General features: G+C 40.4%; 1 protein-coding gene across 1 annotated transcript in view; it reads left to right on the plus strand.

Moving 5' to 3' along the window:
- Positions 1–16,027, plus strand: part of LOC135050979 (condensin-2 complex subunit hcp-6-like) — a 94,840-nt gene that overhangs the window by 63,451 nt on the left and 15,362 nt on the right. The window contains exons 5-8 of the mRNA XM_063957196.1: positions 4,048–4,191; positions 4,408–4,530; positions 11,927–12,058; positions 12,232–12,402. Of these exons, the coding sequence (XP_063813266.1) occupies positions 4,048–4,191; positions 4,408–4,530; positions 11,927–12,058; positions 12,232–12,402 (570 nt within the window). The remainder of the gene's footprint in view (positions 1–4,047; positions 4,192–4,407; positions 4,531–11,926; positions 12,059–12,231; positions 12,403–16,027) is intronic.

Consider the following 16,027-nt stretch of genomic DNA (forward strand, 5'->3'; position numbering starts at 1 on the left):
GGGTCGCTAATCTTACTCACACAGTCAGCTACCTCATTGCGCCTCTTTTTTTCTTTGCGTCATGTGCTGTTTGGGGAGGGTTTTTTGGAAGGGCCATCCTGCGTGACACTGCAGTGCCACTCCTAGATGGGCCCGGTGTTTGTGTCGGCCACTAGGGTCGCTAATCTTACTCACACAGCTACCTCATTGCGCCTCTTTTTTTCTTTGCGTCATGTGCTGTTTGGGGAGGGTTTTTTGGAAGGGCCATCCTGCGTGACACTGCAGTGCCACTCCTAGATGGGCCCGGTGTTTGTGTCGGCCACTAGGGTCGCTAATCTTACTCACACAGCTACCTCATTGCGCCTCTTTTTTTCTTTGCGTCATGTGCTGTTTGGGGAGGGTTTTTTGGAAGGGACATCCTGCGTGACACTGCAGTGCCACTCCTAGATGGGCCCGGTGTTTGTGTCGGCCACTAGGGTCGCTTATCTTACTCACACAGCGACCTCGGTGCAAATTTTAGGACTAAAAATAATATTGTGAGGTGTGAGGTATTCAGAATAGACTGAAAATGAGTGTAAATTATGGTTTTTGAGGTTAATAATACTTTGGGATCAAAATGACCCCCAAATTCTATGATTTAAGCTGTTTTTTAGTGTTTTTGGAAAAAAACACCCGAATCCAAAACACACCCGAATCCGACAAAAATAATTCGGTGAGGTTTTGCCAAAACGCGTTCGAACCCAAAACACGGCCGCGGAACCGAACCCAAAACCAAAACACAAAACCCGAAAAATTTCAGGCGCTCATCTCTAGTATGTATGTATGTATGTATGTATGTATGTATGTATGTATGTATGTGTGTATGTATGTGTGTATTTGTATACTTGTATACTTGTATACTTTTTAGGGGGCCGACATTTCTGTGTTTAAAATTCTTTTTTTATTTTATGTAATCTAATTTTCTGAGATTTTGGATTTAGGGTTTTCTTAAACTGTAATCCACAATCATCAAAATTATAACAAAGGCTTGAAATATCACACTTTGCATGTAATGAGTCTACATAATATATTAGTTTCACCTTTTAAGTAGAATTACTGAAATTAATGAAATTTTGAACAATATTCTAATTTTCTGAGTTTCACTTGTATGACCGTAACAGTCCTGCATCCAATTTGATAAGCATGACTGACTCCTACCCTATTCAGGCTTCCTCATAAGGATCCTTGAGTGCTATGCCTGCTGCTATGGTGAGTGGTTCCTCATCCCAGAAGGGGACCAGGAAGACAACTTGTAGTAGTTTAATAAAACCATTAAATCCAATGCAAGTGGGAGCAAGTATGCTAGCAGTCACTCAGTTGCACATTGAATTACTGACTGCATAAAGCTATGTTAGTATTAGATGTGCATCCAGTATCCACCATTAATGCAGTGGGTTTTAGAACGTTAATTGAGGTCTGTGTACCCGATACAAAATCCTTTCTAGATTCCATTTCACTGGAAGAGCATTTCCTAATATGTACAAGGATGAAATAAAAAAACTTAATGTCCTCCAAAATGCCATTGTACCCACTGTCCACCTAACCACAGATGTGGAACAGAGAAAACTAAAGATTACATGACTTTGATAGCCCACTGAGTAGGTTTATTACCTATAGCAGTAACATATAACCATTGCCAGCTCATTCAGAGACAGGCTACTCTTTGTATCACCGAAGGCATACCTCTGACAACCTCTGGGAAATCATTGCAAAATGTCTTACCCCGCATACACTCCTCAGGATTTGTGATTTCGGACAATGACAAAAAATATTACAGCTGGGTGAATTCCAACATGTCCCCTGTATTGCTTACACAATTAATTTGGTGGTGCAATTATTTTTTTTTAAATGAGTGGCATGCAGGAGTTGCTCTCTGTGTGGCCTGAAAACTTTTGGGACATTTTCAACCTTCTGTAAGTGCAAATTGAAGATTGCATCTCCTGCAAGTACCTTTTGAAATTGCCCTGCCATCAGCTGAAGCAAGAGGTACAGTAGTAACTAGATGAAATTCTACCCTTTTATATGCTTCAGCAGATGGGGAGCAGCAGAAGGCCATCAAAGGCAATACAACAACCTATGACATAGGGAAAGGAGGGAGAATGTACCTTACTCAAGTGCAAGGGAGAATACTTTCTGTGGTGTTCAAGGTTCTCAAACACTTTGAAGTTGTCAAATGTGTAGTTACAGTAGTTCAGACAATGCCAGCTTGAGTGCGGTAATTCTTCTTATTAGACTTAGAAAAGCAGCTAGAGAAATGGTAGTAGGAGCTTTAAAAGAAGCGATTCCAGTAAGCATGTCGGACTTGTAGATCAAGTCCTTCATTTGCTTTGCCAGGATGAAAGGGTTGTCAATCTCTTGAAATCAGATAACTATATTTTGGCGACCATACATGATCCTAGGTTTGTAGCTTTTCACACTCTGAAGAGATGCAAAGAGCTGTTGGGGAACAAATTGTCAGGTTAAGTAGAAAGTGACACAGCAACATCATCTTTTAGTTTCTCTGGCGACTTTGGCTGCCAGGAAAAACTTAATTTTCCTAAGAGACCGACTGATGGTGATGCATATCAGTTGCCAAAAACTTTTGATGTCTGGACTGAAAGGAACTTCCTACAATTGGTGACATGTCTACCGTGACTGCATATAATACGGTCACCATTCAAAGAATGGTTGATTATTTATTGATAGCATCCAAATAAGCATGTCAAACAGTCTGGAGGCCTTTGCACAAACTAGTTTTGCTTTACTTAAGTTGCCCAGCCTCCAGTGTGTACTCCATTTTCAGTGCAGCTAGGAACCTTGTCAGCGATTGCCGTAGGAGGTTACTTCCCCAAAATGTGGAAAGATGATGTACATCAAAATGAATTACCAATACCACAAGGAAGACGGTTACTGGCAACTACTTCCAAAAAATACAGAGGCACCTGTAATGGTGGATTCCAGCGGGGACGACTTAATATTATGTAAAGAAGATGATGTCCACACTGATGGGGGTGAGGAATCGGATGATGACTATGGCAACATCTTGCCTATGTAGAGTCGGTTTGTGTACATAGACCATTGGTAGACCAATTTTTTCAGCCACAAGTGGTAGTCCTTGTCGCTGAAGTGACTTGTTTGTTAATCTGTGTATGTCCTGTTTAATATATGCAACATAAGGGTGGATGGGAGGGCCCAAGAACAATTCCATCCTGCAACTCTTTTCTTTGCATTATGCGCCATTTGGAGCATTGCTGACAGTCTTCTTGTGTAGACTACAAACTTTCTCATTTATTGATCTGCTATTCTGTTTCCTAGATGTGCCACATTAGAAGTTTAAGTGCCATATGTTTGTGCCGCCCACTGCTGTTGCTTAGCTTGGTCATCAAGCTACTTCGGTGCAACCTACTGGCCTAAACTGAATGAAAACAATAAGCTGTGAGATGGTCAAAATAGACTGGAAATAAATGTTACTGAGAATCATACTGTAGGAACAAAAACGGTCCAATGTACTAGAATTTTAGCTGTTTTTATGATTTTTGCAAAAAGATACAGAACCAAAACCAAATCCCACAAGGGTGGTTTTGGAAAATCCAAATTCAGATGCAAAACACGAGACACAGATCCAAAACCCATGCCGGGGCTTAGTGCACATCTCTAATATTTACCCACTATGAAGACTTTTGTGGTGCCTTAATAAATAAATTAGAAAAATAATATAGTGAATAGTGTGTATATAGTTTTATTGTCTACAATATTTCATGCCATTAGCGCACTTCTTTCTGCCAGACTATGAATTTAAAAAAAATAAAATCGTACAGAGAATATTATGGGTGTTTTTATGGAATTATAAACTAGTGGAGGTTGTTGTGTAATTTTTTTTTTATTTATCTCTCCCATAGATTGAGGGGCAATGAAATACAGTATAATAGAAGCTGCAATTGATTACTATGGCCAAAGACTACACTTCTACACTAAAGTACCAAAGTGTCCCTGATTTTGATGTTACTGCTAAAGTGAAGTAATGTACTAAAATGGTTTTATTCTTTTTAGGAATCTGATGTAGATAAGAAAACCGTCCTCCAAGATAAAAAACCTAATAAAAATGGCAGAAAGAAGAAAAATGCTGTTTCTGCTCTAACCATAGAGAGGGATTCTGAACCCATTGGAAGTACAGAGAATGCAGGTGGTAAAAAGGTAAATATGCAAATATTCACTACATTATTTGGGGATACTGCAGATCAAAACATGTGCTTTATGCAGTAGCTATATACAGTAAAAGGAAGCAAATGCATTTCAACGTTTCTATACGTCTGTTGTACAAGTTTAATTTTTAATACCATTTCTTTGTGTAAAATGTACTTTAGGATTTGAGACGTACTGTAACATACCAAAACGTTTTTGTCTCCTTAGGAACCTGTGGATGTAGAGCAGACATTAGTCCTCAAAGATGCCAAACCCAATAAACGTGGCAGGAAGAAGGAAAATGGTGTTTCTGCTCCAAGTTTGCACAAAGATTCTGAACCTCCAGAAAATGTAGGTGGCAAATATTAACTTACTGATGTACATTGTGGAAATAGTCACTATAATGTGTTTTAATAAATGCACAAATGGAAGTAGGATCAATTGTGAGGCGCAATGCAACTTGAGTACTTGAGTACTTGAGTAAAAATGAGTACAGGAAAAATGAGGAATCCTAGAGTACAGTGGACTGCTGATCCAAGCATTGCGTTTTCATCCTAGAGTCGAGCCAGACAGGTAGGTAGGTATGTATCAGTTCTTATCTGCAGAAGTGTTATTATCATATTATCAGGAGGTGCGGGAAGATTGATATGATTATATACTGAAGGCCCGGTGTCTTCAGTATTACTAACCAGGGAAAGTGGTGGGACCAACCTGTCTGAAGTGAGGGGAACTACATCTTCTAGTGTTTACTGCAGCACTTGTTGCTCTGCAGCTTTGTAAATTTGGTGCCATATAATGCAGAGTGTGAAATCATGTACTTGTGCAAACCAACACAAGGAATGCTGGGAACATTTGTGACTGCTAAAATTGCTTCATGTTGAAAATGGGGTGTGCTACTGCACAGACTCTATTTTACTATGACTCCTCCAGGGGAACTTCATTCCCTGTACCAAGATGGCTGCCGATGCAACCATTAAGCATATGCTGAGCCATGTTGGGGCTGTGTGAGAGTACCACATTTGATGACTGTAGTTGTACACTTAGTTCCAGTGACAAAAGTGTTTATCTGCTTATATTATCTGCTTCCTACACTGGAACCTACACACTCCACTCAAGCTTCGTTCTATCTACCAGTGTGTATAGCAGTACATGCTTTATTTTCAATAAAACACCTTTTGGTTAAGTAACTGGTCTGTTCATAGTTGTATGGCATCTGCCAATGTTCACAGAAACACTGCTATATCCTCAAGCCTGTGCCCACATTTCCAACAATTTCCACTGTGCGTTAGAAGCTTAGAGTTGCTGACAACTTGGCATTTTTTATTTGACATTTAGTATTAGCCTGCAGCAACAGTAGAATCATAACCAGACTGAGGTTTATGGAGAGGTAGTCACAATATAAAACCTTACCAGCCCCAGTCATCACATTTTTAGGTTTCTATTTAGTAATGTTCTATGTATTGATTATGGGCCTGAGGCAAAAACATTCAATCTGACATTGCTTAAAAATCAGACAAATTACCAATTGCTTTTTGCAGTTTGATCAGAAGCTGAGATTTTCGTTAACTGCTGGTTTTGTTTTGAGCTATGGAAGCCATCCCTTCATGTGACTAAACTTATTACAGGGATGAAGACATAATTTTATTATATATTTTACTACAAATGAAGCTTTGATCAGCTCAAATTCAAAGGATGAGTGAACATTTTTTCAAATAACCTGCATTATCTAGTACATCAGGTTGGTTCTAAAACCTCTCATTGGTCAATTCCAGCCTCAGAGGTGTTGAATTTTAATGTGAATTTAAGTCAGTTTAAGTGATCTACTGTATAATAAAAGTTTGAGTCAAAAGATAAATCCTCATGGCTCAAAGAAAGATATTGGCAACGCCCCTTGGACGTCATGTGACGTGCCGAGGGAGTGGTTTCATCCAGGGTAGGACTCGGCGGGCTTGTTCCTTCCGGGGGGAATGGATGTGTGACACTTCTCTGCATCTTGAATGCGGAGAGGTGATGGCACGCCAGGCCTCTGACGTCACTACCGGAGTGCGACACATGACGGCGCGTCCGGATGACGTCGGACTGATCCGCACGTGGGACCGGAGACACCAGGTGTACATGAGGTAATTTGGACACTGGGTTTAAATAGGCTGTATTTACACTGTAACGTTTGGGCACTTGGCACTTTACACTGCAGGCTGTGCAGTGACTTTACAGATATGCTGAATTTATTATTCCCCTGATGAAGGCAGACGAAACAGCTGTTGGGATGTTGAGTATTTCATTGCATATGTTACCTTGCTGCTAAACTACCTGTGCTGCTTGTTTGCATCATGTTGCACTTTATTAAAACACAGAAGGATATTCATTAGTTCAAACAGTGTGCTGGTTTTTCCTGAGCTGGGTTTCCTAGTGTATGGACAAATGCTATACTATTTATCAGACCGGGCACCTATCTATTAACTTGGAGGTGTGTTGCGACTCCACTTGTGGAATTTCATGTAACCTGAGTAACGGATTGTTATCTTATGGACTTGGAGCTGCACCACTAAGATTTTGATTTTTTCAATATTGTTATTTTTATTTTTATTATTTTTGCTTTTTTCCTATTTTTTCTTTGTGTACCAGACTTTGTTTTGGTGATGGACCTAGACGCTAATGATATTACAGGTACTAAAAGGTTTTTGGATAAAGAGGTTTCTAAAATATTATTCTCATCTACTGACAAATTAGCCTTTGACATTGACACGCCGACAGAAGTAAATGCTGACTTGCTGCGACTCCGTAAAAGATTAGTCGAACTGGAATTACACGGTTTGACCATTTCACAATATCATAAAGAAAAATTGATTCCACGTGGATTTAGAATTAAAAATCAACCCACGTTGGGTCGCAGCAACAAAGAATTCTGTCGCCAGTGGTGCCAAATATTGAACCAATGTAGTTTTGATTTGATGGTATTGGTAGTTCAACAGGTCAATTTGGATATAGAAACGGTAAAGAAAGAGATTTTATCTTGTGAATCAACAGGTTTGGACATTTTGAAGGCTGATGTTTTCTATGATTGGTTAATCAAATTGGATGAGTCGGTTACAGCCTTTAGAAACTATCTGCTGGCTTTCAAAAAGTCCAAATATAGGAAAGTTAAGTCGGACTATCGAGACCTTCGAGTATATCCTTGGTTGTTTACTCAATCTAACAGACGACCCTGGAGAACAACCCAGGGTTTTCGTAAAAAAACGGAGGTTTTATTTACTAATATAGATTCACATACATCCCAGAGTGACTTTGATCACTCCAGTAACCAAAGAGGCTCTTTTTTAGGGGAAAAGAACTTTACAAGGAGCAAGGCAAAAAAGAACAAAGACACGGGAGACCTTGTAGGAGAGGGGGGATCAGGCACAAAAGACACCGGGGGGAAAAATTACAAGGGAGGTCGGAGGTAACAGTTTTTAATTTATCTGATTACCTCCCTTCAGCAGTGGAAATGGCGGTACTGTCTAAGGGGCTTACGTTTGTACAAACTCACAAACAGAATGTATTCGATTGTGAAGTCGAATTATACAAATTCTTTAGACAATTGAAACTTAAAGACTTTTTTTCTAAAAAGAGTGCAGATAATCGTCCAGTGAATCCCTTTAAAGCTTCTAGCAGATTTGACCCACCACTATCTAATTCCGCTATTGAGGTGTTAATGCGTTTGGTCAAAAAGGAGGCTTTAACCAGTGTCCAAAACACTAGAATTAAAAATTACAACATGACAAAGGCCGAAAGATCAGCTATTAAAACATTACGTGATAATACAGATATCCTCATACGCCCCGCCGATAAGGGCGGGGGGATAGTATTACTAAACAGGATTGACTATATAAGTGAAATCAATAGCCAATTAGCGGATGGTCAATGCTATAAACAGCTCCGCTTTGATCCCACTGACAATTTTAAGCGAGAAGTTGATTCAATTATTGAACTTGGACTTTCCAATAATTGGATAGATGAACAAACAGCAGGCTTCTTGACACAAGAATTCCCTCGCATACCCTTGATCTATACCCTGCCTAAAGTTCATAAATGCATGCACAAACCCCCGGGGAGACCTATTATCTCCTCAAGAGGATCCTTGTGTCAAACATTGTCACAATATGTTGATTTTCATTTGCAGCCTGTTGTACAATCCACGCCCTATTTCATTAGGGATACCACGGATTTTTTGAAAAAACTTAACTCCATTGGTCCAATACCTAATGATTGCATTCTGGTGACCTTGGATGTCACCAGTTTATATACTAACATCAATCATGTTGAAGGCTTAGAGGCCACGAGAGATGCTATTGCCTCCAGTCCGCAGTATGAGGGTCCGCCATGTGAATTTTTGATTGTTGTTGGATTTCATTTTGCACAAAAATTACTTTTTGTTTGAAAATTCTTTTTATTTACAGTTACAGGGGACAGCGATGGGGTCCAATGTGGCCCCATCGTATGCCAATTTATTCATGTTTCAATATGAGAAGGCACATATTATGGCCGATCCAACATTTTCTGAATTTATCAAATTTTATGTTCGTTTTATAGATGACCTTTTCATACTGTGGACTGGAGGTGAATTGAAACTTCTCGAATTTGTTAACAAGTTGAATCTTTTACCAGGGTCAATTAGATTCACGTGTACCTATGACTTGACCAGCATTAGTTTTTTGGATGTTACAGTAAAATTACAAGATGGGGCTTTTTTTACGGAAATTTTTACAAAACCAACTGACAAAAACACCCTCTTACTGGCATCGAGTTTCCATCCTCAACCCCTCAAGAGGGGCTTACCGTATTCACAGCTAGTTAGAGTTGTTAGAATAACGTCTGACAGTGGGACATTACCAAAGGCCCTCTTAGAGATGGGCAACAAGTTCATCGAAAGGGGATATGATCCGAGAGAAGTCCAAGAATCGATATCCAGGTGTTTGAAACTTGATCGGAAGCAGTTAATGGAACCGAATATACGTCCAGATGAACTGGGACGATTGACTTTTTCTAGCACCTATTCCGTATCCTCTAAGGGTACGAGACGAGCGATCCTGAAGCACTGGCACATTTTGCAGTCCGATCCGGTTATGGGCAAACACTGTGAAAGGTTGCCCTTATTTTGTTATAAAAGAAGTGCCAATCTAAAGGACCAAATAACTTATTCGGACATTGTGCCTACAGTCCAAGGAAAAAATACTTGGCTGCAATTCAAAAAAGGAGCTTTTAAGTGTGGATCATGTGTCAATTGCAAACATATGCGCACAGGGAGCAGCTTTTCTCAACCTTTGTCAAAGAAGATTTATCATCTACGTCATCGTATGACATGTGAAACACGATACGTTACTTACATGATTGTCTGCCCCTGCAACAAGCTTTATGTAGGCAAGACCATGAGGATGCTTAAAGAGCGCATTGCTTTACATCGCTCGTCAATTAAGAAAGCTTTCATCAAAATGGATGGCTCAACACCACCAGTTGCTAAGCACTTCGTCCTACATGGACATAACATCAAAGATCTATTGTTCATGCCAATTGATCATGTGCCGCCACTAAAATTGGGTGGAGACACTCATAAACTGCTGTTACAGCAGGAGTGCCGATGGATTCATCGACTTGACACGTTGACTCGGACTGGATTAAATGAAGATTTCTCTTTTACCCCATTCTTGTGATAATGCTTACTATTTTTGCCTTTTGCTTTTTATATTTTTTAATTTTTAATTTTTTGTTTTTGGTCTGAGTTTGGTACGCGCGGGTCTTGACCTCTGGATTGCGTCTAGATCCATCATCTGACAGGGATGTATTAGTAAATTTTTTTACTGTTGATACATATTATTTTTTCTGCGCATCCCATATGGGTGAACTGCTCTTTATATTCAACCACATGATATAACGTAGGACTAATATTATAAGCTGTATATAGTCAGATGTGGGCACTAGATTCACCTATTGGGTTGTGGCAGTTATCAATGTATTAGAATAATCATCCCCATGTACTCCCTCATGCCCGGTCTCAGGGTGATGGGCTGGGTGTCACGGATTGCCGTTGACAGCCAGCCTAACTGGATATTGGCAACGCCCCTTGGACGTCATGTGACGTGCCGAGGGAGTGGTTTCATCCAGGGTAGGACTCGGCGGGCTTGTTCCTTCCGGGGGGAATGGATGTGTGACACTTCTCTGCATCTTGAATGCGGAGAGGTGATGGCACGCCAGGCCTCTGACGTCACTACCGGAGTGCGACACATGACGGCGCGTCCGGATGACGTCGGACTGATCCGCACGTGGGACCGGAGACACCAGGTGTACATGAGGTAATTTGGACACTGGGTTTAAATAGGCTGTATTTACACTGTAACGTTTGGGCACTTGGCACTTTACACTGCAGGCTGTGCAGTGACTTTACAGATATGCTGAATTTATTATTCCCCTGATGAAGGCAGACGAAACAGCTGTTGGGATGTTGAGTATTTCATTGCATATGTTACCTTGCTGCTAAACTACCTGTGCTGCTTGTTTGCATCATGTTGCACTTTATTAAAACACAGAAGGATATTCATTAGTTCAAACAGTGTGCTGGTTTTTCCTGAGCTGGGTTTCCTAGTGTATGGACAAATGCTATACTATTTATCAGACCGGGCACCTATCTATTAACTTGGAGGTGTGTTGCGACTCCACTTGTGGAATTATATGTGGAATTATATATATATATATATATATATATATATATATATATATATATATATATATATATATAATATACACACACACACACTATGGTGTATGTATTTATATTGAGTGGTGTATATAGTACTTTAAAGTAGGTATTACCCTGTTCACACTGCACCAAACACCCAGTATCAACCCGGTATTTTGCCGGATCAACATGGGTCGCTGTGCAGTGTAGACTGGTCACTGCTGAACTCCTGGATTGCCTGACCCAGTAATTCAACCCAGCAATAAAAAAGGGTTATTCCTGGGTTATTGCCGGGTCAGGCGCAGTGTGAATGGGTTACCCCGGTCGATGCGACCTGGCACAAGTTCACAGTATAGGGAGAGGCTGCGTTGGAGATGTCATCTCTAGAGCCACCTCCGCCCTGTTGCTGCCTCTGTCCCCGCCCCGGATGGCAACCTGACCCAGCATATTGCCAGGTCGGGAAGCCACCCCTTTCACTTTGCACAGGTCTAATGCCGGGAAGAACCCATATCTATTCCTGGGTGTGAACAGGCAATGTGAACAAACGTTTTCAGCTTTTGCATAATTCCACTGTGCATTGGGGCTATAGAGAGAAGAAAAGTTAATTGGAGATGAAAAGCCAATATGGTTTCCTAGACTAATCCACAGAAGTATGCTATTATCACTAAGTAAAATTTAAATGTTTTATGTTATGATTTATTTACTGAAAACAAAGGAACGAGGAAGGTATTGGGTCCAATATATAATCTTCACGTGCATATTCTTTCCATCTTTATTTTGGATAAATTGAGTTTAGTAGTCAAGGCAACCAGAATCTCGGACAATCTCCAGGTTTTCCTACAATCAGTATAAGGGCTGTTGTGGTGGTTGGAGTTTTTAAATAAAATAAAATTACTTTCAATAATCAATTTTCAACATGTCTGTAGGACTGTTTAAGTGTCCCCATTTGCACTCTGGTATTAGTCCTGAGTAAACTTTCTTTATGGTTTCAATGCTAGAATTGTAGTGAAGTAATGTACTAAAATGTTTTTATCTTAGGTGTCTGCTGACGTAGCACAAAAAGCAATCCCGGATGACTTCAAACCTAGTAAACGTAGCAGGAAGAAGGAAAATGCAGTTTCTGTTCTGAACTTGGCCAAAGGTTTTGACTCTATAGATGATACAGAGAATGTAGGTGACACAATTTTCTTGGAAAAATTTACTATTGACCTTATCTTAGCAATGTGCTTTTAGTAAGCATATGCATTTAACTATATACATACAAATAATTTTTGTTGCTTTTATCATGTAAAGCTTATACTCCTATAGAATATTTTCTTATTTGAATGTTCTCTTCATAAAAGGACAAAGAAATTATCTCTCAAACTGCTGCTGGTACAAATTCTAAGCGTGGTCAAAATAAGAGCAAGGCAACTCATATTAAAGACATCCCTGTGAAGCTAATAGCATCAGGGAATGAAGTTGAGAGGGACAGTCCACGGGAGTTAACATCTATTGAGGATACAAAGGAAAAGGTGAGCTCGTTGCTGTTTGATATACTGTACTGTAAATAGTATATTTTGCTATCTGATTCATAATCACCTAGTTCTCTGCAGCCCTCCTTACAATCATTCTTCCTCTTGATACAACCTTCTAATATCATCTGTCTACCCACCTGTTTCATCAAATGCTTAATTTCTACCTGATTTGTTTACCTGCTTCCTATGGCTTGAAAGGACTGTCCTGCAGTGATGGAATTACACTCAGCCGTTAAAGTGGTGTGGTAGAATGATACCACACCACTGGCGACCCCTATATACCCATTCCAGTCGCTTAACATTTTGCTCTCCCATCTCTCCCTTCCACACTCCGTGCCTCCTCCCTTGTTCTCTCACCACCTCTCCAAGTGGTCCCCCTTTATCTTACCACCTTATTTCTTACTATAGTTCTTGCTAATTTATTACATATTCCCCTTACCACCCATTCACTATAGCTCTTTTCTTGCCTCTCATTTTCACACTTGGTTGCTCACAATCTTCATTTCTTTCCCTTGTTCACTTCTGTCTTATCCTATTCCTCCCACACACTCACATACAACTAGTCTGTACCATCTAATTCCATTGACAACTGTACAAACTGCCAAGTGTATTATTCACTTCAGCACTCACATCATTCATTTCCCCTTTGTCCTCTTATTATCAGACTCCCTTAATCTCCTTGCATTATTGAGACTTGAGTCTCCCCACCCAACACCACTTCTCTCCTATTTCATTTTCCACTGTGCAATGTCAAGGAAGTGGCTGTCTCAAAGCTGCTCTCTCGTCTTCTCCTTTGACCTCACACTATGGACCCTCTTTAGTATCTCACTTGAACTACTGTAGTCTTCTCCCAAAAGTTATGCTTACCTAGTACAACTTTTCTGCTCTTGACCCCATCCTCTTATTCTTACTGCAAACCCTCCTATCTTCACTCTCCTGCCCTGATCATATTACTGTATATCACGTTGCAACTCCGGGTCTACTATGATATTCCGGTGGTCAGGATCCCGGCATCCAGTACACTGGCACTGGGATCCCGACTGCTGGAATGCTGGTAGCAGGGCGAGAGCAAAAGAGCCCCTTGTGGGCTTGCTGCGCTTGCCACACTGCAGGCACGATGGCGCGCTACATGCACCACGCTATTTGTTATCCCTCCAGTGGTGTCATGGTCACCCCAAGAGGGAGAATAATTGTCAGTATCCCATCGGTCGGGATCCCGGTGGCGGTATGCTGAGCACCAGGATCCAGACAGCCAGGATATAGAATGCTTCCCACAACTCCAAATTCACATCCACTATTAATTATGCCGACTAGACAGTCACTGTATAAGCACTCCGATATGTTACCATACAGTTGATCTGTACTGGAGAAAATAATGAGTTTATGTTGAATGCCTCATTTCAAAGGCATTATCTCCCCCCCCCCCCCCCCCCCCAAACTCTGCTCTCATGCTAAACTATCGTAATTAAAATTCTTTTTTTTTTTTCCCCTCTCTTCCCAATCCACAAAACCCATGGTGCTTTTTTCCCCTCACTGCAATTAGTCTCCCTCAATTGCTCCCATGCCTTTGGGGCCATCCTTTCTCTCTACAGTTAAATCTCAAAATCAGGCATTCACATTATCTCATCTCAAGTCTTTCTGCTTTCTATGCATTACAAAGAATTAAGTCTGGTATTTTCCTCTTATACCACTTATATATATATACAGTACCTTTGTTATTACTACATACAGTTTTTTGTTTTTCTTCTCTTTTTCAAAATGCTAGCACTTGTTAATGCTTGCCCATATCTTAAACGTATGCTCTCCTGGCTCTCTTTACCTTCAAGAAACCCTCACTTTGCCTCCTAACACCAGATTTCTCTCCTGCCTCCAAGCTGTTTTAGAGGAGTGTCTATATCAGTGATGGCTAACCTTGACACTCCAGCTGTTTAACTACACATCCCAGAATGCCCTGCATCAGTTTTAGCATGGCCAAATAACAAAACTGTAGCAGGGCATGCTGCGATATGTAGTTCAACAGCTGGAGTATCAAGGTTAGCCATCACTGGTCTATATCCTTTCTTTCCTTTCCACCCAGTCTTCTAAACTTTTTTTCCTTCTTCTTCATCACCTCGACTCCACTGAAACTGCTCTTATCAAGGTCACAAGGACTTTCTCAAAGCCATATCCTAGGGTCACTTCTCCCTACTCGCCCTCATTGATCTGTTTACTGCCTTTGACATGAATGATCACTTTTTTTTCTTTCATATTTTTCACTTTGTCAGTATCCCAGACTTTAATCATGGTTCAACTCCTATCTACAACGGCTTATATCTCTACCTTTTTCTGCATCTACCACTTATTGCTATACCTCCTACAGTAAGTGTCCTCCAAGAGATTTTGCCCCATTCTGTTCTCTTTGTAAACCTCCTCACTTGGAAATTTAATTTAGCTTTTGTCTTCAATGCCATATATACTCCAATGCCATATATACTCCAATGACATATATTCTTCCCCCGACTTCTCTGCCTCCATCCTCCTGGGTATAACATTGCTTTCTAAATTATTTTATATGGTGAAGATTAAATTTCTTGTTTTCCCATTCCAGGATCTCTACTGTATCTCTCCATGTCCCCAAAGTCTGTTGCCCTGTTCTCCCATTTCCACTCATCTTTACCCCTGATGCCACCTGCACTCATTCACACGCTAATCCTTTTTTATTTAGACTACTTTAATTTCTTTCCTCCCCTTTGCCTCGCCCCACTTCAACTTATTTGTCTTTTTTTTCTTTCCTGATTTTTGTCCTCTACCTGGTAGAGTATTTTAGTAAAAAAAACTAAATGCTTTCATAAACATTTATTAACAAAATCTAAAATACAGTTAATTTAAAATCATATATGTAGAGCCAGATCTGGATTAGGACCTTCGAGGACTGAATTAAAGGATACATTGCATAGATCAAATTAGCATTTTAAAAGTAGGTGTCAGATCAAACTGTGATTAACAGAGTATATTGCAACTCCTTGTTGCCTTGCAAACCCATAGGAGCACTGTGGACCTTGCAATGAATGGCAGACATATCACATGGGCTTTGCCCACTCTCCTTAGTGGATAAACAACTTGAAGCTATGAATCTGAGAAAACTATATACATTGTTTCACATAGAGCTGATAGATGGGAGAGGACATAATTTTCTCCATTCTGGCACCTTTCTACTTAGAAGTGCACTCTTGTTTGTAAGAGAGAAGCCCCCTTTTAAAATGTGTTCCCTTAGTAGCTATCTGGCACCCTACAGAAAGAATGAAGTCCAGGGATAAGGATGGGGGGGGGCGGGGGGGGGGGGGTTATAAAGCCCAGCTCTTCCATATCCTGGCATCCATAAACAGTGGTCCTCTCATTAAATGTGATAGCTTGTTTCCCAAGATGGTGTTTCTTTATTGTGAATTTGTGTGTGTACTGCATAAATATATAAGGCTATTGATGCTGGATGTAATCGGCCCAAGAAATGTCAAAATAGACTCATCCGTGGAGGGGTTACTGCTTTTATTTTTATATATCCCCCCTCCCCCACCCCCCAATTAAAAAGTGTAACAAACAGTGAGTAAAATGAGTATTGACAACCCATTCAATCGACACATGAAAA

This window comes from Pseudophryne corroboree, chromosome 2, assembly GCF_028390025.1.
Source record: "Pseudophryne corroboree isolate aPseCor3 chromosome 2, aPseCor3.hap2, whole genome shotgun sequence".
Lineage (NCBI taxonomy): Eukaryota > Metazoa > Chordata > Amphibia > Anura > Myobatrachidae > Pseudophryne > Pseudophryne corroboree.